The sequence below is a fragment of the Dipodomys spectabilis genome, unplaced genomic scaffold, assembly GCF_019054845.1.
Source record: "Dipodomys spectabilis isolate Male_0828 unplaced genomic scaffold, ASM1905484v1 ptg000175l, whole genome shotgun sequence".
Classification (NCBI taxonomy): domain Eukaryota; kingdom Metazoa; phylum Chordata; class Mammalia; order Rodentia; family Heteromyidae; genus Dipodomys; species Dipodomys spectabilis.
In genome coordinates, this window is record NW_024870852.1 from 7,957,612 (window position 1) to 7,981,737 (window position 24,126).

Genomic DNA, 24,126 nt, shown 5'->3' on the forward strand with positions numbered 1-24,126 from the left:
TCTGTCTTCCCTAGCTGGAGGGGTCCCTGTGAGGACCTTGTGTTGCTGTCCTGTCCTGGGAGGTGATGAGTGCAGAGTGGGGCCTGGGGACCCAGTCCAGACCCCCGCAGTGTGGGGCTTGTTCCAGCTGGTGAGGTGCTGCCAGCAGATAGCCTCACTCAGGCTGCCATCTGATTCAGGGACGTCCCTGCTGTGGTGAGTTCTTGCCCAAAGTCACACCCTTTTCTGGGCAAATCAGTGACAGGTCCAGTCCTTTCTGCCCAGCCCATTCCAGCTCCACAGCTGCTGGTGGGATTCCGATGCATCATGCATCATTCCTGTGCAATTGCTCACCTCACTTCCCTTCATCCCCGGCCCCTGGCATCGTCCCCAGGTCACTCTTCAGTCCGTATTCTGTACCCTAGGCTCCACTTCAGGATTGGCTTCCTGAGAAACAGGTGAGGCTAAGTGACTAGAGGAAGAACGGCAGGAAGACCAGATCAGAGGCTCTATGAGGCCGGGGCTGTGAATGAAGATTCTCACCTGGGACAGAGGGACAAGGCATTTGTCATGCCTCTCCAGTGTTTCTACCCAATGTCCTCAAAGGGAAAGGAAGGAGAGAGTACTCGTCCCAGAAGACAGGACAGGTCGAGGGGCTGGGATGTGGGTCCCACTTCAGAAGCTCAGATCTAGATAGAAAATCCAAAAGTGGAGGCCCACAGCCAGGTCTAGCTGGGTCTGAGTGAGGTCAGGTCTGGGCATGTGGTTCAGGTTCAGTCTGAGATCAGAATTCAGTCAGAGATCAGGACTGGACTGGAGTGTGGGCTCAGGATCTTGAGGTCAGTTTCAGTAGGGCTTCAGAGAGATTAGTTTGGGGTCAGGGCACTGTATGGACAGAATTGTCTTTATCCATCTGAAGTCAGGATTCAACATGGCAGGAGCCACAACTTGGTGTAAAACAAGGTTAAAGAACTGTTTGCTTTAGCCTCAGGGTCATGAGGCAGCCCAGCTCTGAGATATGACTCTGTTTGGGGGTCAATGACACTATTTGTTTGACCCCAGATTAAAACTCAGCCTACTGCATGTTCGTGTAAATAAAGTTTTATTGAAACACATCCATACACATCTGTTTACACATGATGACAGCTTCAACACTATAGAAGCAGAATTCAGCAACTACAAGAGATCTTGTAGATGGCAAGGCCTAAAATACCTACTCTAGGCCTTGATGGGAAAGCTTGCCAAGCAAGTTCCAGAAACTGGAGCACCCTCCCCAACCCCCCACCACCCAGTGCAGTGTCCAGTGCTCCTGTGGATGTTTAGATTGTGTTTAAGGAACCAAAGTGACTTAGCGGAAGAATGGGGAACCTCATGTAAAGCCTATTGCTAGCATCCTTTGGGGTCCTCATAACCATAACCAGCCAAGTCAATTCCAAGCCCAAGTCTTTTTCAGCCTTTTCTTTTCTTTTTGGTGCTGGTACTGGGGCTTGAACTCAGGGCCTCACACTCTTGCTTGACTTTTTTTTGTTCAAGGCTGGCACTCTACCACTAGAGCCATACTTCCACTTCTCGCTACTTGCTGATTAGTTGGATATAAGAGTCTTTTGGAATTGTTTACCAGGGCTGGCTCTAAACGGTGATCCTCAGATCTCAGCCTCCAGGGCAGCGAGGATTACATGCGTGAGCCTGTATGTTCTCAGTCTTGAACTACCCGTTTCTATCCTGCTGGCCACAGGTAATCTGAGTCTGCACAATTCTTCCAAGGCTAGACCTCTGAGCTGTCCTCTCTCCTTTCTCACCCCCAGCCAGTGCCCTCTGATTGGCTGCTGAGTTAGCCACTGCTTTCTGCCAGGCTGAGCTAACCTGTGGGGTCAGTTTGTTCCTCTTAAAAAGTGCTACTTCAGCTCAGCTGAGAGGTGTCAAGGGTAGGAGAGTTGAACAGGAAATAGCTAGCTGGCAGGTGGCCCTTGTAGTCTTTAGCTACTTTCCTCATGCGCGCGCACACACACACACACACACACCTCACAGTTTCATCACTGGAGCTGCTTATGGGGTCCTTTGAGGCTGTCACCTGGATACAACTTCTTCAGAATTGGCTTCCTGGAAAAATCAGCTAGAGCAGGTAACCTTGAAGAAGACAAGCACATGCTGGAAGAGTGGGGAGTGTGGGGCCACACCATGAGCTACCTGCTGGAGGGTTCCATTTATTAGTGGTTTAAGGCCTGTTGACTCCAGCCCCAAAGAAATGTCTGCCTGTCATAAGGCAATCTATGGTTGCCCTTGTAATCTGGGACCCAGACCAAAAACCTAGTTTGGGAAGGTGCGTGCGTGCGTGTGTGTGTGTGTGTGTGTGTGTGTGCGTGCGTGTGTGTGTGTGTGTGTGTGTGTGTGCGCGTGCGTGTGTGTGTGTTTGTGTGTGTGTGTGTGTGTGTGTGTGTGTGTGTGTGTGTGTGTGTGTGTGGTGTCCTGGAACCAAGGCAACCCAAGGGCCTGATTCTAAACACTCCCACTCATTTGGTTGCCAAGTGTCATCCCCACATCCTGCGAAATCACTAGAGAAGTGCCCACACAAGGGGCCACAAAGACCGTCCATCACACGCTTGTCCATGTCTTTGCCTGACTCTCTCGGCGAAAACCTTGTACACTGATTATTCTTTGAATTGCTGTCAGTTGTGTTGTCGCTGTCATTCAGATCTCCTAACTTGTGATACAGATTTTAATTCTTTTATTGTGTAGACCATTTCAGAGCGGCACTGCCTAGCTATCACCATCATCTTCAAGGCTGGTGGTGGCTGCTTTATCCTGGGTTCTGACTTGAATCCAAGCTCGTGATTGGCAGAGTGCAGGCTGCTGGAGATGTTTTGCAAAAGTCAGTGTTGTTCTGCTTTCCAAAGAAAGAAACAGTGGCTTTAGCTAGGCAGATCAGACGTGGGGCTGTTGGTTTTAGGAGAATACAGTCCAGTCTGGTGTCCCTCCTTTGTCGTCTTCAACTGTTTTCAAGCAGCTGAAGGCCCTGAGATGCAGAGAACTTGTCTCTATTGAGGGAAAATCTCCCACTGCTTAAAAATATCCTGGCTTTTAGAAACATGACTTTGGGGGTAGCATTGTAATGGGATGAATGGCAGGCCTCTGACTCTGCCTGTATTCTTGGCAAGCTCCTCTTGCTCTGCGGGGAGTTTATGGGGATGTTCAGGTTCCAGCGCTAACATTTTGGGCTGCCAGTCAGGCCTGGGGCAGGAGTCTGGGATCTGGATGTGGTTAGGGCACTTGGAGAGCTGGGAGAGAAGTGAGGAGAGGTAAGTGAGCTGGCCAGAGGTGGCAGAAGTGGGAGGACTAGGGCTCCTTGGATGCTTGGTGTGCCAGCCTCACAGCTGGTGAAAGAAAAAACAGAGGATCTCTAGGTTCCTACATCAAGCCATTTGTCCAGAAGGGTAAGGGTTACTGAACCTAACACCTCATTTCACAGATGGGGAAACTGAGGCCCAAGAGGAAAGGGACTTGCCTAAACTCACAGAGTAGGATAGAGACTGAAGCAGGACCAACTCAGGGCTCCTGGCTCCTACATGGGAGAGACAGAGAGATGGACAGGAGGATCAGGGGGCCACATCCTCCTTTCAGCCCCATGTGGCCCATCACTTGGCTGTGGCCACGTGGACGATCACAAAGCCCTTGATGTCTGGGAAGTGGGGGCTGACGAGGTCCACCTGCAGCTGCCTCGGGCCACTCTTGGAGGGGGTGATGTTGAACTGGACCAAGGCTCTCTCCTGGGGCTCCAGGATGGGCACACTGGAGACACAAGCAAGGGGAAAGAGCGTCAGTCCTCTCTCCTGAGTCTGGTCGGCCAGTCCATGGCTCCTCAGGAACCCTCAAGGCCAAGGTCACATTGTGACTTACCATTCACATTTCATCATGTGTTTCCAGCCTCACCCCACCCCGTCCCTACCTCACTCTCATTCAAAAGCTACCTTGGATCCTTTGGACTTAAGCTGGGGGTCCCCTGTTTGCCCAAATCATACTCTTCTCAGGGGAAGGGCCAACTCCCTTCTCAACAATTTACATGTGGCTCAGGATTGCATGAGCAGAAAGTGAATAATGGAAGTGAATCGGTGAGTGACTGACCATGTAAATGAGGCCGTGCATGACTGGAACGTGTGAGAAAGGGAATGAATGCATAAGCAAATGAGTAAGTGAGCAAGTTAAAGGAGGGGAGGGAGGAGGGGGATGCCGGAGAAGAGCGTTGGAGGGGTGAGGCTGATCGAGGAGCACTGTGTGACTGTAGGTCAAAGTGAAAAGCCCTGGCACCATTCACTGATGCTAATAAAACCATGAGAAATAAGGCATGAGTATGTGTGGAAGACCAGAGCAAGGGGAACAAGAGTGTGTGAGGGGGTAAATATGATCGAAGTACATGTGATACATGTACAACACTATCTTCCTGAAGCCCATTCCTTTGTAAATGCAAGCATGAGAATGAATGAGTGGATGAACGATCCAGTCAAAATGGAGTTGGGTAGAGGAATAAACAGGTGAGAGAATGAGGGAGTGAAACGTGATGAAAGAGTAATGAAGTCGGGTGTGGTGGCGCATTCTTGGAATCCCAGTACTTGGAAAGCAGAGGCAGGACGATGGCGAGTCTTAGGCCAGTCTGGGCTATGTGAGCCCTCTGTGCCGCGAGGTGAGAAACCAAAAACCCAAACCAAACAAACAAGAAACAAAAACAAATAAACCAAAAGAGTGATGAAGGAGAGAGAGCCGATGAGGGAGAGAGTGATGGGTAAGTCGGTGGCTAGGTGATGCTTAAAGGCGAAGGCTGATCTGTGTGGGCAGTGGACTTGTTCCTGTCTGGCCTTCACCTAGGTAGGTGGCCCCTCTCTCTCTCTCCCATTCCCTGGCTGGCTCTTGTGATAGGGCTTATCAAAACTTACTGTCTTAGAGCTTACTCTTAAGCCTCTGTAACTCCATTTTGCTTTTGTGACTCCATCTTAAAGAAAGGACTGCACCCCCACCCATGAGACTAGTTCCTTATAGTTTGACATTTAACGATATATGTTGCCATTTTTCTGATTATGTTCCTAGGTAACAACCATAGAGACAATCATAGGAACGGGTCATGCTGCCCTTGCTTACAGCATTGTCTAACTTATGCTTCTGTAACTTCCTACTTGGCTTGCACCTGCAGGAAAGAACTGTTAAGGACTTTCCACCCCTGAACAAACAAGGACGTAAAGTTTTGCTTAAAAGTGGCCCTCAAAGGGAACTCAGGGCTGCCCATTGTAGTCCTGGCCTGCTAGTAATAAAGACTTTCTATGGGCTGCACTCTGTGTCTGTGTGGGCTCTCCTGGTGGGCCTCCCCACCACATACTTACTCAATGCTGAGCTGTCCTTGGAGCAGGCCACTGCCCTCCACCATCAGCACACAGTCCTTCGCTCCCTCCAAGAGGGGGTTGACCACCATCACCTCCACTGCCACAGCCACTCCCACCACGGCAGGCCCCAGCACCTGAGGGGAGTAGCAGCACTGAGTCACCCCGAGTCCTTCCATCACCCCATGAAAGCCATGGTCCTGGCTCTGCCAGAGGGTGGAGCATCATTTGTGTCCCCTGCCTCCACCTATCCCATGACAGCATCACTGTCACAGCCGTCCCTTGCCTCCACATCCTCTCCACCCTCGAGAGGAAGCCGGTGACAAGGACACCCATCCTGAGCTCTGCTAGGAACAGCATGGTGGATGTGGACGAAGTCACCTTGATGGTGATGAAGTCCTCCAGAGTAATGTCCTTCTCCACCAGCAGTTTCTCTCCTTTGGTGACAAAGCACATGGCGGCCAATAGGATCTTCTTGTCATCTGTCAGGTCTGCTTTGTACTGAGAGTAAGATATTGCCACTGGTATCTTCTTCTCTGAAAGCAGAGATGGGAGTTGGGGCTTGACCTTCTTCTTCATGGTATCCAGCTAAGCTGGCCTTGGACTATAATCCTCTCAATCTTTGCTTCCCTGGTAGCTAAAATGACAGATGTGAGCCACCATACCTGATGTTACAGGACAATTTTTATCATTGAATACAAATGTAGAAGAAGAGAAGGTAGATTTTCAATTAATAATCGAAACTTCTATTTTTGCCAACCTGGAAAAGTTAAACCCATTATAAACAGAACAAAGGGAATGAGAACAAATTAGAACAGATATCAATGTTCACTGAAAGCAGGAATCAAAGAAAATCAACAAAACCTCAAATTGATTCTTTGAAAAAAAAATCAGTAAAAGCAATGGGCTTCTAGCTAGGCTCAGTTAAGAAATACACATCATTAGTATCAGAAATACAAGAAGGGACATCACCACAGATCTTCTGTATATAACAGATAATAAAGGAATGTGATGGACAAGCATATGCCCTCCAATTTGACACAGGAAATTTCCTTGAAAGATATACTTGGTTCAAATGCACACAAAGAAATATAATATCGCTGGGTGCAGATGGCTCATGCATAGAAATTCAGAAGGCTGAGATCTGAAGATTGCAGTTTGAAGCTTGCCCCAGTGGAAACATCTGGGTGACTCTATCTCTAATCAACCAGCAAAAACCAGGGTTGGAGGCATGGTTCAAATAGTAGAGTTCCAGCTGAGTAAAAACCCTGGATTCAAACCTCAGTGCCAGCACTCACTCACTCTATCAAAATCAACAGATAAGGAAAGAAAGAAATATAATCCATAACTAATGACTTTCCAAAACAGAAAGCAGCAAGCCCTGATGGGTTTACTAGAGAACTTTGCCAAGTATTTGAAGAAGAAATTATACAAATTCTCTAAAGTCCTTTCCAGAAGCTGGAAGTAAGGAATATTTCCAAACTCAGCCCATGAAGCTGTATTACTTTAGCACCAAAATCATGGAAAGATGACAAGGAAACTATGGATGATTATCTCTCATGAACAAAGATGTAAAGTCCTCAACAAAATTCTTACAAATTGAATCCATCAATGAATTGTATACCATAAGCAAAGCGGGATTTACTTCAGATGTGCAAGGCTAGTTCAATACTGAAAGTCAATCAATGTACCCATAGAATCAATAGAAGAAAAAGCACACAGCTCTCACAATAGATGCAGAAAAGGAATCTGACAAAATCCAGCATCCATCCATGATAAGAGCTCTTGGGAGACTAGGGACAGAAAGGAAAGGGACATCTTTGATTTGATAAAGAATAACAAAAGACCTACAGCAAACTTCAAACTTAATGGTGAGAAGTTAGAAACTCTCTCCAAGACCAGGATCATAGTAAGGATATTCCCTCTTGCTGTTCCTTTTCATGTTGGAATTCCTAGCTAGTGCAATAAGACAGGAAAGGAAGCTGGATACCGGCGGCTCCTGCCTGTAATTCTAGCTACTCAGGAGGCGGAGATCTGAGGACCATAGTTTGAAGCCAGCCTGGGCAGGAAAGTCATGAGACTCTTATCTTCAATTAACTACCAGAAAACTGGAAGTGGAGCTGTGTCTCAAAGCATTAGCGTACTAACCTTGAGCAAAAAAACTCAGCAGGGACAGCACCTAAGTCCTGAGTTCAAGCCCCACGAATGGCAAAAAAAAGACAGGAGAAAAAAAATAAAGGATTGGGAAAAAAGGAATTAAAAGTCTGTTCACTAATAACACATTTGCTTATATGTAGGAAATCCAAAGGAATTGACAGTGATTATCCAAACTATTGATTATAGAAAGGTCTAATAAGATAAAGGATTAATATAAAAAGTCACTTTCTTATATCAGCATGATTCATGAAGGGAAAAATGATGAAAAAGATTTTATTAAAATTAAAAAATCTGGCCAGTCATCAGTGGCAGTCAGCCCAGGTAGGCAAGTCCGTGAGACTCATCTCCAATTAACCACAAAAAAAGCCAGAAGTGGAGCATTATATAAAATACAGCATTAGCCTTGAGCACAAAAGGCTCAGGGACATCTCCTAGGCCCTGAGTTCAAGCCCCAGGATTTGAGTGTGCTCGTCTGTGCGCACACACACACACACACAAATTAAAAACTCTGCCTTACAAAAGAGAATGAGGTCAGACACAGACCTGGGGAGACAATATTTACAAAAAGACATGTCAGATTAAAGACTATTATTTGAAGTATACAAAGACTTCCTAAAACACAACAATAAAACAACAAGCCACCCAATTAAAAAATGAGCAAAAAGATCTAGATGCTTCTTCCAAGAAGAAAGACAGATGCTAAATAAGCATATGAAAAGATGCTCAACATCATACTTCATTAGGGAACTGAAAAGTAGAACAACAACGAGACACAATGACATACTTGCGAGAATGGCAAGAATCTAAAGCACACAGCATCCAGAGCTGGGCAGTATCACTGGAGAACAGAAACTATGGAGGGCAGCCATGATGGAAGGCAGCCATGATGGAAGGCAGCCATGATGGAAGGCAGCCATAATGGAAGAGAGCTTGTTAGGTCCTTTGTAATGAAACCTGCTCTTACGATATGACCTCAACATTGACATCCCTTCTCTCTATACAAACAAATGGAAAACTTATGCCCCTGCAAACCTCCACACGTGGATATTCTTTTGGTTTGTCTGTTTATGTATTGGAGGCTTGGTTTCCATGGTGACAGTATTGGGAGATGGTGGGGCCTTCAGAGCTGGGGATTCAGGGTATTCCTTAGGGGATATATGTTCTTGAAAGACACGGTGGGAAACCAGTGTCTCTTGCTTCCTTCTTCTGAGATATAATCTTTCCTGCGAACATATGCCCAGTCATTTGTCAGGGGCCTTTGCTTGTCAGAGCCTATGACATGCTATTTGGATTTTCAGCTTGCACAACTGTGAGTTAGATAACTATCTCTCTGTCTCTGTCTCTTTCTCTCTGTCTCTCTCTCTGTATCAAATCCAAGACCTTTTACATGCTAGAGATACACTCTGCCTCTGAGCTATCTTCTCCATCTCTAAACCTCATTCCTTTATAAAGTTATCCTGTCTTAGGTACTTCTTTTTTTCTTTTTCTTTTCTTTTTTGTTAGTCCTGCGTCTTGAACTGTGGATCTGGGTTGTCCCTAAGCTCCTTTTGCTCAAAGCTAACACTTGAACTACAGCAATACTTCTGGCCACTTGAACTACATCAATACTTCTGGCTTTTTCTATGACTAATTGTAGATAAGGGTCTCACAGACTTTCCTTTGGCTTTGAACTGCCATCCTCAGATCTCGGCCTCCTGAATAGCTAGGATTACAGGTGTGATTACAGGATTACTTAGGGCACCTGGCTGCCCTAACTATTTCACTGTAGTAGCACAAAATGGACTCATACAGCCACTTAAAGTAGCTTGATTTCTAACTGCTCCAAGTTGGAGACTGTCAAGATGAATAGACAAAACAGTATGTCCACATAATGGAATACTACTCAGGGGTGAAAGAAAATGAGATCTCAGTGGACAAGCAAAACATGGGAGGTTCCTAAGTACATAGTGCTGAGGAAGAGAAACCACCCTGAAAAGGTGATAAACTATATGATTCCAACTATGATTCCAGAAGAGACAAACCATGGACATAGTTGAAAGGTCAGTGGTTGGCTGGAGATGCTCTGACAGAGGAAAGAAAGGAGAGTGAAAGTGAGGTAGGGAGGTAGGAAGGGAGGCAGGAAGGTCAGGCAAAACACTGAAGATGACACTATGAGGGTGGTGACATTGTTTTGTATGACTCTAATAGCAACTACATGCTACACATGTTCAAAACCCAGAGAATATACAACATTGAGATTGAAATTATAATGTTGGCTTTGGATTTTGGCTAAAAGCAATGACACGGTGCTGGCTCATCAATTGTAGCACAAATGGGAAATATTAATCAGAGAAGAGTGGGTAGAGAGGGGAGATGGGAACTCTCTGTTCTTTCCTCTTGATAGGCCCTGAGTTCAAACCCCAGTACCATCAAACAAAAACTTAACACCTAAAATACGGCTTATTAATTAAGAAGTAAGTTACATATTTTAATAAATGACATATTTCAAAAACTTAACAACTAAAATACGGCCTATTCATTAAGAAGTAAGTTACATATTTTAATAAATGACATATTTTAATAACTAATTTGGCTCACGAATTCCATCATTGTGAATCTATTCTAAGAACATAGCCCAAAATCCAGAAGAAAAAAAAAGAGTTTTTTTTTTTTTGGCTGGGCATTGATGGCTCAAAGCCAGCTGGGGCAGGAAAGTCTGTGAAACTCTTATCTCCAACAAACTACCAAAAAATCCTGAAAGTGGAGTTGTAGCTCAAGTGGTAGAGTGCTAACTTCAAGCAAAAAAGCGCGAGACAGTGCCTAGTCCCTGAGTTCAAGCCCCAGGATGGGACCAAAAAAAAAGTATTTTTCTGGCAAGATATTTACTTTAGTGTTGTTTTTAATAGCAATGTTCTGGTAACTACTCAAAAGATTAAAAAATAAATCACTATATATTTATTTAAACATTGGTTATCAAATTACATTGTATCTATAAAGAGCTTATAAAATATTTAAATTACGATGCAAGAAGAGTAGGGCACCAGTGAATGTATCTGCAATATTTAACTAGAGCTATGTTTTTCAAAAAGCAAATAGGCATTAAAAGTTGGAAGGAAACTTGCTAACAGTTTGGAGGTGGGTGGTAAGATCACAGGCAATTTTTCTCTTTGGCTTTTGAAATCTTTAATGAATATGTATTACTTTCAACATGAAAAAATTGCCAAAAGCCAGGGGAAAGTGAATGTTAATTAATATTTTATTATGAAGTGTTATTCTGTGATTTAGATTTTGTGACAGAAAATGACACAAAGAGCTAAAAAAAATGTGTGGCACCTCCTTCATGTGTTTTCATCCCTGTCAAAACTCATAAAGTGCACTTGCCAGGAATTGGTCTAGAGGAGCAACTGCAATTCAACTTTGTTCACTGAATCTTTAGAGTTTAGATGGTATGAGAAAGAAGACATAGATAAATAGTACAGAGAGAATATCTATCTATCTATCTATCTATCTAGTCTATAAAGACATATAGAGATGAATAGAGTCAGCAGTAAATATAGACATATAGAAAGACTTGGAGAGACAGAGATAGAGACATATATACAGAGAAACAGAGATAAATAAAAAGTTATAGAAAGTGAGGAGAAATATACATATGTATATACACACACACATAGAGAGAGAGATAACTGAAGAGACACGAAGAAACACACATGTGCATGCACATACACTGTAGACTTTAGTATCCCCAGGTTCATGGATCCATGGAGACTAAGCTGAGGAAAATCCACCCATGCCCAGAATGCCAAGTTCAGCTCTGTACTGCCAATTCTTGATTTATTTTTCCCATAATGCCACTCAACTTCCACCTTACAACAGATCTCAGATTTTTTACTTAAATGAAGCACATTCACTTTTACCCTGCTCTTTAGACATCATTTGCTTTTTGGGAGACAGACTTTCACAGAATTAAGGGCAGGGAATACTCAGCAGGTCACACAGTGGTTTAAATACAACTGATGATAAGGCGGGGCTGGGAGCATCTTCCCGTCAGCCAAGCTGTGAAGTGTGTGTGGGAATCAAGCATGTTGTTCTGGAATTCCTTTCGATTTTTAAGTTTAGTTTTTGACCACGCTTGGTCAAAACTGCATGTAGTAGGGGCTGGGAATATGGCTTAGTGGTAAAGTGCTTGCCTAGCATGCATGAAGCACTGGGTTCCTCAGTACCACATAAACAGAAAAAGCCAGAAGTGGTGCTGTGGCTCAAGTGGTAGAGTGCTAGCCTTGAGCAAAAGAAGCTTGGGGACAGTGCCCAGGCCCTGGGTTCAAGCCTCAGGACTGGCAAGAAATTAAAAAGTTAAAAAAACTAGCATGTAATAAACTTGTAAATAAAATGGGCTTATTATACATATCTATACTTCTTTCTTCATATGTACATATATACAGATAGACACACAGAGCAAAGAAAAGCTATGAAGAGGAGACCCATTCAGTACATCATACATGAAGTGCTATGTGTTTAAAGATCATGAAACAAACAAAAACAAAACTCTTCATATATTAGCACAAAACCAATAAAGTTAGTTAAAATATACAAAATCCTTCCTAAGGCCCGGGACCATTTCTTGTTGGGATGAAGTTCTGAGGATGGATTTTAGACAACTGTCCCTAGGGCATGGCTTCCACACCAAGCATGAATGACCTTTACAGTGGCCTTACTGCACAGCCTGTAGTGGCTGGGCCAGCTGAGGCCTCTGCCCTTGCCCTGCCCCGACCTTGGCCGGGGGACTTGGGTGTGCCTTCTGTATGCCTTGCATCAACTCTGTGACTTTGGACAGGCCTTTTCTCCTCGTTGGCAGGATGGAGCCACCCCTGGGACCCGTGAGCGGCTGCGGGTCCTGCCTCTCCTCCCCTCTGAGTTCTCAGGATGGCTTGGCACACATCAGCACTCAGTGAACAGTTCCTACGGAGCAGCTGCTGAGGCAGGGTATCTGGAGCCCGATGGACTCCAGGCGTGTTTTTGGATTTTAGAAAGGTCACCCTTAGCACACCGCACACTATGGGGCTGCCGGGAGCCGACTAATTGGGATGATGTAGGGGCTGACTACAAATCACCTCCCCCTCAGGCCATTTTGCTACTACCAGGTGATTTGTGGGCTTTTATTGTCCTAAAATCGTAGACGGAGTGATCATGATTTCCAGGCCCCAGTTTCCCCTTCTGTAAAGTAGGGACGAAGGGCAAGGCCTGGAGCACCGAGCACCCTTCCTCCCAGAATGAACGACACTCCGTCCCCATCCCCATTCCCACCCCTCTCCATGCCCCCGCAAAGGGGGTGGACTGCCAGGTCCCACCAGGCCAGGCCAGGCCAGGCCCGGGCTCACCTTCCTGCGGTCCCAGCCTCACGGTGTGGGATTCGTGCAGGATCTCGGCCACCGGCCGGCGCGTGTAGAGGATGGTGGCTCCGCTGATGTTCACTCGGACCCGCTGCGCCCGCGCGGTGAGGTTGGCCAAGCACAGAGCCAGCCTCAGGTCGTGGCCCAGCGCCAGCGGCTCCAGCACCTTGAACTTGCCCGCGATGCTGGGCTTGGTGGCGGGCTCCAGGAGGTCCTCACGCCAGAGGCCGCGCCCGCCGGCCCTGCGGATGCGGGTCCTGCGGCCCGAGGCCTCCACGCTCAGCAGCTTCTTCACCGCCTTGCTGTACACCTGCCGCTCCTTCCGGGACCCTGCGGGACACGGCCAACGCAGCCATCACAGCGGCGGCGGCCCTCCCCCTGCCTCCGCCCAGCCTTCCATGTATCAACGTTAGGCCAGCAACAAGAAGGGGCTGACTGGTAAGCAGTGGGACTGGCCACAGAGGAGGAAGTAGGCTTTGTATTCCCTGAGGGAGCTCTGCTTACCTGTCTTACGGAGCCTTAGTTTATCTAAGCAGGAGAGAGACTCAAACAGGGAAGCTCTAATGGAGACAGCCAGTCAAGACCTCACGCTCCTCCCCAGGAGGAGGTGTCTGGAGCAGACCAGTCCCCTCTTCCAGCAACCTTGGGGGGTGGGAGGGGATCACTGCAGTAGTTTTGCTCAGGAGGAGAGGAGGGACAAGCTCTGAACTGAATCTGAAGGGAATGTTCTATTGATTTGGAAACAGTGGAGGTACAGTGCTTGTAGCTCATGCCTGTAATCCTGAGGCTGTAAATCTTAGCCTCAGGTGGCTGAGATCTGAGGTTAAAAGCCAGCCAGGACAGATACATCAAAGAGAGTCTCTTACTTCCAATTAACCAGCAAAAAGCCAGAAGTGGAGGTATGATTCCAGCTGTGATCCTCACCTTAACATTCTAGAGAGGATCCAGCCCCAGGCCGCCTGCAGCCCACCAGTCATCCTGGGGAAATTGATAAAGGCTTCCATGTGGTCCTTACCTTCAGGGTACTTGTAGAGGCTGGTGATGTCCACACGGGAGTCGCTGCCCACAGCCTTGGTGCTGATGCACCTCCCGATCTTTTTGGTGTCCGAATAGACCCGCTCCCGCTTCTCATCATCCTCATGCCACAGCCAGGTGATGTAGTCCGCATTGACCTCCGCGAACACAAAGGGGCTGTCGTGGGCCAGGTGCACATCGCCCTCTCGAATAGCAGTAACAGAGGCTGGGCCACACTGAAACACACCTGGGAGAGAAAAGGTGGATGTGAGCCATATTGGGGAGGAACTGCAGGATCTGGGGCCCGCCTCCAGAGTCTTACCTTCACTCTCCTCCTGGGGCGTGGCATCCAGAACCTGCCAGCCATTGTAAGAGGAACCCAGGTCCTGCCGTGCAAACCAGCTCTCATTCCACACATGGAAATTCCTGCCACATGGAGATGATGGTGAGCAGAGGCCACAGGTGAGCAGAGGCCTGAAGGAGAGAGGCCCTGCCCTAGACCAGGGGATGGATCTCAACTTGGCATGAACGTTGTGCTGTCACTCAATCTTATTGATAAACACCTGCCACTCACATACATGTTTGTGTGTATACATGCATGTGTGTATATAACAAACACATTCCTTTTTAAGATAGCAGAAAAGCTATTGCAAATAAGAGTGGATTCTTGCTTCCAGGCAGCCTACATTCTCACAAAGGGGAGAGACACAGGCAGTGTTAAGCTAGCAGACAGAATAAGTGCAAGCGACAACAAATGTTGTGAAGAAAAGGAGGGCTGTGTGCTAGTTCTTCACTGCTGGAGGCCTCACTCTAAGTAAATGACATTGAAGGTGAGATCTAAATACTATACAAGAGCCAACCAGAGGAGGGATGAAGGGACCAATGTTTCTGGCAGGAGGAATGGCAGGTGCAAAAGTTGAGAAGCAAGAAGAAAAGCTTAGTGTGTTTGAAGAATGTAATGTGTATATCTCTGGGCTATGACAAACGTAGAGTAACCCCTGGGAAAGAGTTCCCCATTTATTTTCTTTTTCTTTTTTTTTAATTTTTATTTTTTATTGTGAACATACTGTACGGAGGGGTTACAATTACATGGGCAAGATAATGAGTACATTTCTTATCAAGCATTGCAGCCTCCTCCTTTGTTTACCCTTCACATCCCTTCCCAGCCTCCCCCCGCCCCCCCCCCCCAATCCTCCCCCCCATTTATTTTCAACTTCCTATGTTCATGGTGAGAATGTAAGACCAGGAAGTGATATTTACTAGCCCAAGGTCACACAGGAAGAAAGCAGTAGAGGGAGATCCAACTCTTGCTTTGTTTGACTTGATTGGCATCATATAGGTCATCAGAATTCCTCTTGGGGAAGTCTCTGTCTTTGGAAAAATATTCTCTCTCTCTCTCTCTCTCGCTTGCTTGCTCTCTCTTTCTGTGTGTATGGTAGTACTGGAGCTTGAACTCAGGGCCTGGGTGCTGTCCCTTAGCTTTTACATTCATGGCTGGTGCTCAATCACTTAAGCCACAGCTCTACTTCCAGATTTTTTTTTTTAATTGGAGATAAGAGTCTCATGGACTTCCCTGTCAGGGCTGGCTTCAAACTATGATCCTCAGACCTCAGCCTCCTGAGTAGCTAGGATTACAGGTGTGAGCCACTGGTGCCAAGCCATGAAAAAAAAAAGATGTCTTGAGAAGTATTTGGGGTCAAGAGGGGTGAGCCTGCCAACCAGAGTGGTGACAGAAACCCCATATAGAAATTAATGTCTAGGGGCTGGGAAGGTGGCTCAGTGGTAGACTGCTTGCCTTGCATGCCTGAGGCCCTGGGTTTGATTCCCCAGCACCACATAAACAAAAAGAAAAAAGCCGGAAGTGGTGCTGTGGCTCAAGTGGTAGAGCGCTAGCCTTGAGCTGAAGAGCTGAGGGACAGCGCCCAGGCCCAGAGTTCAGGCCCCACTACCGGACCCCCCCCAAAAAAAAAGAAATAAAAAAGAAATAAATGTCTATATGAGGAGAAGAAAGAGAATGGAGCATTTGGAGCTGGGCTGGGCTGGGCAGAGCAGCCTCTAACCTCAGCCTGGAGTCACCGTGCCCTGGGACCTACCACATGCTGTCTTCTGTCAGGTCCTCCAGGGTGCGCCCAAAGGAGTCCACATACTTGTCCACACTCAGGTTCTTGTCAGTGTCATGGGCCGAGTTGAAGTTGGACACCACCCGGGTTGCAATCCCCAGACACCTGAGGACTGCAGAGCAGAAGGCTGGGAGGTAAGAGGAGCTGCGGGACCCAGACCTAGAGAGGGGCACCTGGCCCCAGCAGAAGGGTCTACCTATTCCTCCCTCCCCTCAGTCTTTGTCTGTCATCTGTTTTGCCAGGGGACAAGGCTAAGACTCTTTGCCCTCAGAAATACTACCATTCTTTGGGCATTTTGTTAGATAGTCTCTGAGGCTGGCAAGATCTTGGGGTCACATGTCACCTTTAGTCTAAGGGACCATAAAACCCACCTAAACCACTCAATGAGCTAGAGGCAAAGGGAGATGGACTTCTGCCAAAGAAAAGATCAAAAGTCAAGAATAAAGGGTTCATACCAGTGACACACACCTATAATCCCAGCTAGCCAGGAAGCTGAGATCTGAGAATCTTAATTGACAGCTCTGACAGACAAATCCAACAGACTTCTATTTCTGATTAATTAGCAAAAACCTGGAATTGCTGCTGTGGCTTAGCCTTGAGTGAAAAAGCCAAGGGATAGTGTATGGTCCTGAGTTCAAGCCCAGCCCCTTCCCCTCCACCCCCTTCCCCCCCACAAAGAAAAGTCCTGTTTCTCTATTCATTCATCAGGCTTCCATTTCTTCCTTGTGAATGAAGACTGATTACAGCAGATGCAAATATATGCAAATATATGCAAATATATGTAAATAAGCACATGCATGGGCCCAGGCTGATGAGAGGGACCCTCTTTGATGGTACCTGTGCACATGACTCCAGCGAAGACCCAGCACTGGCCATATCTGACTGGCTTGTACCTGCCCTTGAACCACTTCTGCAGAATGGCCACACTGCCTCTCCAGTGCAGGGGGCTGGTGCCGCTGCCATACTTGCCCTGCCACTGGCCTTGTACCACACCTCGGTCGTTGTTGCTGTTCACCTGGGCACAGGAGGTATGGCTAGTTTATATTGCCTGAAAATTGGGTGTTGAGGGGAGGGGGCTCTGCTGTCTTCAAATATCTGCTTTTCTCAGGTTGCAGGTATGTGACTCAGTAGTAGATCATGCGGTTAGCATTCTTGAGGCCTGGGGATTGATCCTCAACACACACACACACACACACACACACACACATACACACACAGAGTTCCCTACCCCCCAAAGAAATCTAGCCTACTTTTTTGGGGTGCTATTAATAATTTGCAACTGTATTGCATGTTATGTTGCTAAAATCATCTATGACTTCAGGGTGCTTCCTGTTTTCTATACTTTGGGGTTCTGGGTAGCACCATCATTGCAAAGACGGTTGGCATTTGCACATTAAAATTAACCTGTTTTAAGTCTACTATACACATTTTATTATTCTTGTCTTCTCTCCCTTTTCAGATGAGAAAACTGAAGCTCAGAGGGATGAAGGGATTTGTCCAGATCACTTAGTGAGCTTGCATGAGCTCACTTGGACTTGGGGCCAGCATGGCTGTCCATCTGTTATAATATTGTCTATTGGGTTATAATACTTTACTGTGAGGGACTGGTCACCACTGTGAATTCCCCTGTCCTCCATGTTTCTGAGGTCTTGAGGAATTGAGGGCACTAACTATGAGAAATACAGTGTTGCCTAGTTTAGGAATCTCAGCTCCCCAGCCCAGGCCTTAACTCCTACACCAGGTAGAGGCTGGCTGTAGGCCTTTGAGCTGCCAATTCAAGTGGGCCTCCAGGGAGGCAGGGGTCTGTGTCCCTTGAGTCTGAGCTGGCCTGGAATTCTTTAAATCTCTGACAATGGTGGAGGTGTTGCTGGGCCAGTTTCCTGGGCCCAGGCTTTGCTTGGAAGGCTGGCAGCTTCTACTTCTTCTTTCTTGGAACAATTGCTGGCATGGGGAAGCCAGCTGCTATGTGTGATTCTGCCTCGAGGAAGCCCACACTAGCCACATGGAGAGGCTGCAAGAACAGAACACATGATGACTAGCCAGTTCCTGCTGTTCCAGCCACGCCAGCCTAGGGGCCTGTAGGAGGATGTGGAAGCTACCTTGGACAGCTCCAACTCCAACAGCCTCAGATAAGCAGGGAACAACCAGAACAATGGGCCCAGATCTAAGGTTAGTCAGACAGCCTCAGACCTCTGCAGCCATTTACCCCACTCATCACCCCCAGCTGAAGCATCCTGAAGCAGAGACAAGTCTTGCTCCCAGTGCCCTGCCTCAACTCCTCACCACAAGGTTGGGTATAAAACAAGACACAGGGATAATGGGGAGAATCTTCTCTAGCTGTAGGTCTGGGGTTGGTCTGGGGTCCTCACCATGGCACTGATGATCCTGGTGACATAGACAGGGTCATGGCGGTGGGACACATCGGTGGCTGGGTCATTCTGGTGACTAGGGCTTCGGTCCAAGATGGAGAGGCAGATGTCCAGGATGTCCTCTTCAAACTGCTCCCAGAGAGGCTGTGCTCAGAGGCTGATGCCTCTGCCATAATCCCAGACCCTCACACAACCCACCTGGTTAATAAAGTATGTGTGGGCAGGGTAACTTGCCCTAGTTCACCTCCTAGATAGATCACAGACATCCCTAACCATCAGAAACCCTCAAGGAGTCACGTGGGGAACCAGAGACACGACCTTGACCATGTCCTTCACTTTCTCAATAACCCCCTACCCAGTCTCCCCACTATTCACATTAAAGGCACAAAGCCTTGTGATTCTTGAGGCAGACCTGCCCCACTGACAGGCATTTTGCCTACATATCTTCAGCCAGGTATGTTTGGAATAGTTGACAAAACTTAAAAACTGGGAGAAAATTTTAAACATTTGATTTGGTTTTGTTTTTTTTTCCCCTCTGAAAATGTGGAAGGACTGTTGCTTCTGAGCTGACTTGTCTCCATGGCAACAGGAAGTGGGTGCTGAGTAGTAGTAAGCCTTTAGATGGAATCTCAGTTTCCCTGTGTATCATCTATACCCAGGCCCTGAGCCCCAAATGCTTTCAACTAGTGGCCAGTGGCAGATTCCTCAGCTAGAGAGGGGTCAAGTCCTTAACTTATCTGTACCAGCTTCCTCACTTCCTGGAAGGGAGCCCAGAACTCACTTCCCTGCCACCTGGAGTTGACCCATCAACTCTTCCCTCTCCCTGTCTAGGCCTTGCTTGACTTTGGAGACCCAACCCTAATATTGGGAAACCTTCCACAACCACCAGGGTGTATGTGTGGGTCCTTCACTTTCTTCTGAGACCCTCTTTGCTTCCATCTCTCCTACCCTCATTTTCCTCAATCTGTTATAACTAACATCGAAGTGACAGCCAGCCCTCTACATCTGTGAGTTCTCAAAGTATAGTGACTCTCAAAGGATAGTACCAGGCCCCAATTATCAGCATCACTGGAAACTCATTAAAATGTAGATTGTCAGGCCTGGCCCTGCACCTGCTCAGCCCAGTGACTCTGGGGGGAGAAGCTCACTTGTCTGTTTTAAGGAGCACTCTGTGTGATTCTGAGATACACTATGGCTTAAGATGCAATGATTGAGGAGATTTATCATTCTACACAGAACTGACTTCCAAGCTATCTTCAAAATATCTCCGCTTCCTAAAGGTTCAACATTGGCTCTGGCACAGGAATAGCCAACAAATGGATAATGAGTGGATGGATGGATGGATGGATGGATGGATGGACCCCATCCATCCTTCCAGGAAGGAGTGGACAAAAGATTCACACTGACTTTTTCCATGACCCATCCCTATCCCTGTTTGTCTCTGCCCCTGGAGACCTGCCCGTAGTTCCAGCCCTGGGCTCGAATGTGCTTCTCCACGCCTCGGAAGATGATGCCGCTGTCGTTGAGCACATACTCTTGTCTCTCCTCTTCGGAGGCCAGAAATACATCGTCCTCTGAAAAGCAGTCATCAGGCCTGGTGTGGGCTGGGGCCCTGGCCCTGCCCACCTGGGAAGGGGCTGTGACAGGGCTGAGCTGCAGGATGGAGCCTGGAGGCTGACTGGGATAGGATGGGGCAGGAGGGGTTTGCCAGCCTCCAGGCTGCTAGCCTGTCAAGCTCTACTCTTCCTTGGTGATATTTCCCCACTAACACAAGGAATGAGGATTTGGTGAGTCCTGACCCTTTGGGTGGCCCTCCTTGATGCCAAGAGAAGCCTCCTACTCCTTAAACATCAAGGGGCATACCAACCCTCACTGCCCCTTACTGAGGTCTTGTGGTAGACTTTGTACTTGACAGCATTGGCTCTGTGGTTTCCTACCATATCCCCAAGAGTTAGGCTCTTAGCAGTCCCATAGCTCAGATAGGAGTCAAGCTGAGGGAAGCAACTTAGCAGAGTTGGTCTGATTCCCAAATCCCAGCTCTTCACCACTCCTGGGCCTCTCTGGCCATCAGGCCCCTGCAGTTCCTACCTGGGCACCAAGGGTTGAACAGGAGAATGAACTCCCCCAGCTTCCGGTCACTGTGTTTCTGGCGGGAGGAAGGCCTGGCACTCAGCAGGTAGCGGCCGATGACAGCATTGGGAGGGCTGGCAAGGCTGACAGTCATGGTGTTCCCTGTTTGCTCCCCCTTTGCTGCTGTCCAGGTATCGCCTACCTCCAGCTCTGCTGTCTGGAACATGGCTTTGGTGTGGAGGGCCTCGGATGCCTGGGGCCCTGGCAGAGGGAAGAAAGAATCAGGAGGCACTGCCTCTTTGGAGAAGCCCAGCCTTCACTCTTGAAATGCTGGGGGACAGTGGGGGAAAAGGACCCAATAAGTACAAACAGGCCAGTGGCACAGAAGATTCCCCTGTCAGTCCTGACTCCAGCCATTCTCTAGGACCAGGAGAAAGTGACAATGCCCAAAGTCTCCCTTACAACTGTCCGGGAAAGGAAAGATGATCTTGGGCTCCAAAAGCTCCAGAGTCCTGGATTCCTAATATCAGATGCCTTCAGGGTTTTAGATTCAGCCCACCAGCAGAGGCTGGCTTTCCTTTAAGCCTGGGCTGCTGACCAGTGTCTTAGATCTTAAGACACAGCTCTTCTACTACCCACCTGTAGGGGGTGCTGGTGAGCCCAGTTACCTGTCTCCACTGTGAATACGAGGGCCTCCTCACTGTCCAGGTCTCCACTTAAATCCAGGGTGAGTTTGAACAGCTGGCCCCTGCGAACCACCAGCTCTGGGCAAGGGTACTCCTGGGTATGGTGGGCGGCACCATTCCCAGACCGCTGCCAGTCCACCTTGGTGACTCTGATCCCTATGAAGGCAGAGGACAGGAAGGTGAGCTGATGCCTGGCTGGTTCTCCCATGCTTCCTCTTGCTGGTTGTGGTTCATCCTAACACTTTATCATCTGCTTTTGATTCTCATTATTTGTAATAGTTACCATCTTTGTGTGTGTGTGTGTGTGTGTGTGTGTGTGTGTGATTAATTGTAAATAAAAGTTGCATGGACTTTCCTGCTTGGGCTGGCTTTGAACTGTTATCCTCAGATCTCAACCTCCTCAGTTGCTAGGATTATAGGCCTGAGCCATCAGAGCCAGGTCTTTAAAGCCCCTGCAAACACTGAATTAGCAAAGTCTGAATGGGTTGTCTGCAAGCAAAACACAAGGGGTAGGTCCTTGCAATTCTGGGGTCCAAACTTAATTATTAACCCACCAATATATAACTTTTTGTGTTTTTGTTTAAAGACACTTTAGTCAGTATGCATTGTCAGTTTGCCATTGAACTCGCTGTTACCAACACCACTGTAATTCACCCCTGAGTAAAATTTCTTGAAAACACACACAGTTCCCTGCAAGGCACCACACAGCTTTGGAGCACTTAGACAACTTTTCTTACACTTAAGAGCACTAGACAACCCTGACATCCTATGCTCCAGGGCTGTTGTAAGCTGTGAAATCACCCCCTCCCCCCAAAAAAGCACAGAAATATAAAAAGCATGGTTTAAAATGAACCAAGAAAGGATATTTACTTACGCATGAAAACAGAAACCTGAAGTCAGAGCAGTGCCTATTTAACTTCATTTGGGAATATGAAAGTAGGGCTCCCCTCCCCCCTTTTCTACGGCATATTTGTGAATGACCAAGAAAGTGCCAAGAAAATCCACTTTGGAGTTAGAAATAAATTTTAATTTGCATACAGTAAATCTGACACTGGTGATGATGTACTACTATACATTCTCTTTGCCAGGTGCTGGAAGTATATTGGTGAACAGGAGAGACAGAGCCACTTTCAGTGGATGAGAGCATGGTGAGGCTGGGTGACTCAGTGGGACTTTGGGAGCAGCTGACATGAGTTCAAATCCTGACTTGCCCATTTACTGGCTTAGCCACTTTCTACCTGATCTCTCTGTACCCTCTGCAGACTTGGAATAGGGATGCCTCTGCAGTTGCTGGGAGGAAAATTTCTGGTCCCTGAGGGCCCCTAGAAGGCAGGAGGTAAATAAGCGTAGTTATTGGGGTGACATGTGGATGGGTAAAGCCCCACCTGACTAATTATTATTTTGATACATACTGAGGAGTACAGGAATTGAAGGACACATGACAGAAGGGCCCAGTGTGGTCTGAAGGATGATAAACAAGACTTCTTTGAGAAGGTAACATGAGGCTGAGTCTTGAAATGGACTGTGTTCCCAGAGGAGAAGAGTATAATAAGCCTGGCTTCAATCACACTGTCCTTTTCCTCCATCTATCTGGGGCTCATTCATTTAGGTGTTGTGTGTGATATTGGGTGCTGGAGACCTGACATATAAAATGTACACTGGACCTGACAGAGGCAGTTGAAAGCCTCGTGGGGGGAGTGGCATTAAACCACAAATCTAGGCGTAGGCTTTGAAAAGTCCTCCCAAAAGAGAGCTGTAGGGAGCTCAGGATCACCAGGCAGGGCTGGTGGGGCCCTGGCCTACAGGCATAAGCCATGGTGCCAGGAGCAGAGGGAGCTTGGTAACTTCTGACAGGTAAGAGAAAGTGCCCTGTAAAGAAGGCACAGTCCAGACCACCAACACTTTGGAAAGGGGTGAAGAGTCTTCCCTTTATCCTAAGAGCCATGATAATTCAATAGGAATTTAGAGTAGGGCTAGATATAATCTGGCTTGTACCTTGGGAAGATCCCTCTGAGCTGTGCAGAAGAGTAATTAATGCTATCCCCTGAACTGCTTTGTAGCGTGAAGAGCTTTTCTCCCTTAAACTGCTTTCCTGTCTTGTTACAAGCATGCCTGCACCCAAATCTCCACTGGAGGTCCCATTGAAATTGGACAGACTACTTATGATCTGCCCAAATGCCTTCATTTTGGACAAAAGACCCAACAGAATCCTCCCATCCCTGCTCCTCCAGCCTTAGATCTTCTATGTCAGACAGGCCTCCTAACCTCCTGCCCATGTGGTCTATAGCTTGCTTGCTCTGGCTCCTTCCTGTATCCTTCCCTTCACTTTCTGTCTGCCATCAGGTGAACAGCTCTCCTTCAGCATGTGCTCCTATTCCCATGATATTCTGCCCAAGCATATAGGCCCAAGGATCACTTTCCTACCTCACCATGACCTAAGGCCCCTCTTGTTTGGGGTGTTGATGATTGTCTTCTGAGATGTCCTTGCCAATGGAGTCTATCTCTCCTTTGTAGAAGCAGCTGTTAGGTTTGGAATAATGCAAATTCAATAACAAAAGTTTCGCATGTAACAATTCCATGAAGGAGGTGCTACCATCCTGCCTGTTTTCTAGATGTAGTCAGTGTTTACTGGCTTCCTGCTTCTCTTCTGGGGCCCCAGGGCCCATTCTCAACACAGCAGTCAGGAGGACCCTTCTTCTACCTCACATCTTTGAAACTTTCTTAGCGGTGTTGAAATCCTGACAGTGACTCACAACCCTTTGGTATCTTTCTGGGTCTTTGGGTTCTCTGCACCTTTCTCATCTCTTTATCCACACCGTTCTTTTTACTGTTCCTTAAACCTGCTGGGCATGCTCCCTCTTCAGGACCTTGGCACATGCTATTCTTTCTATGTGGTTCTATGTGGAGACAGAGCCGTTCTCATTGGGAGTGGCCCAGGGAATGATGTTCCCCCAGGAGCTTTTTGGCTATTTGCAAAAACATTGTTTGGCTGCTGCAAT

General features: G+C 47.3%; 1 protein-coding gene across 1 annotated transcript; it reads right to left on the reverse strand.

Annotated features, from left to right (window-relative positions):
• Positions 1-3,611: 3,611 nt before the first annotated feature.
• Tgm6 (transglutaminase 6) lies at positions 3,612-21,279 on the reverse strand. The gene is made up of 12 exons (XM_042694651.1): positions 21,110-21,279; positions 20,460-20,702; positions 19,827-19,945; positions 18,372-18,500; positions 16,840-17,017; positions 15,976-16,114; positions 14,205-14,308; positions 13,884-14,129; positions 12,857-13,198; positions 5,724-5,878; positions 5,346-5,479; positions 3,612-3,765 (listed from the first exon to the last, which is right to left on the reverse strand). The coding sequence occupies exons 2-12, from the start codon at positions 20,665-20,667 to the stop codon at positions 3,612-3,614; spliced, it is 1,908 nt and encodes a 635-aa protein (XP_042550585.1). The 5' UTR covers positions 20,668-20,702; positions 21,110-21,279.
• Between the last annotated feature and the right edge of the window lie 2,847 nt (positions 21,280-24,126).

Coding starts and splice junctions, on each gene's coding strand:
- Tgm6 (XM_042694651.1), bottom strand. CDS start 20,667: ATGTTCCAGACAGCAGAGCTGGAGGTAGGCGATACCTGGACAGCAGCA. Junction 19,946..20,459: donor GTTCAACCCTTGGTGCCCAG/GTAGGAACTGCA, acceptor ACTGCTTTTCAG/AGGACGATGTATTTCTGGCC. Junction 18,501..19,826: donor AGGGCTGGAACTACGGGCAG/GTCTCCAGGGGC, acceptor CTCTGGGAGCAG/TTTGAAGAGGACATCCTGGA.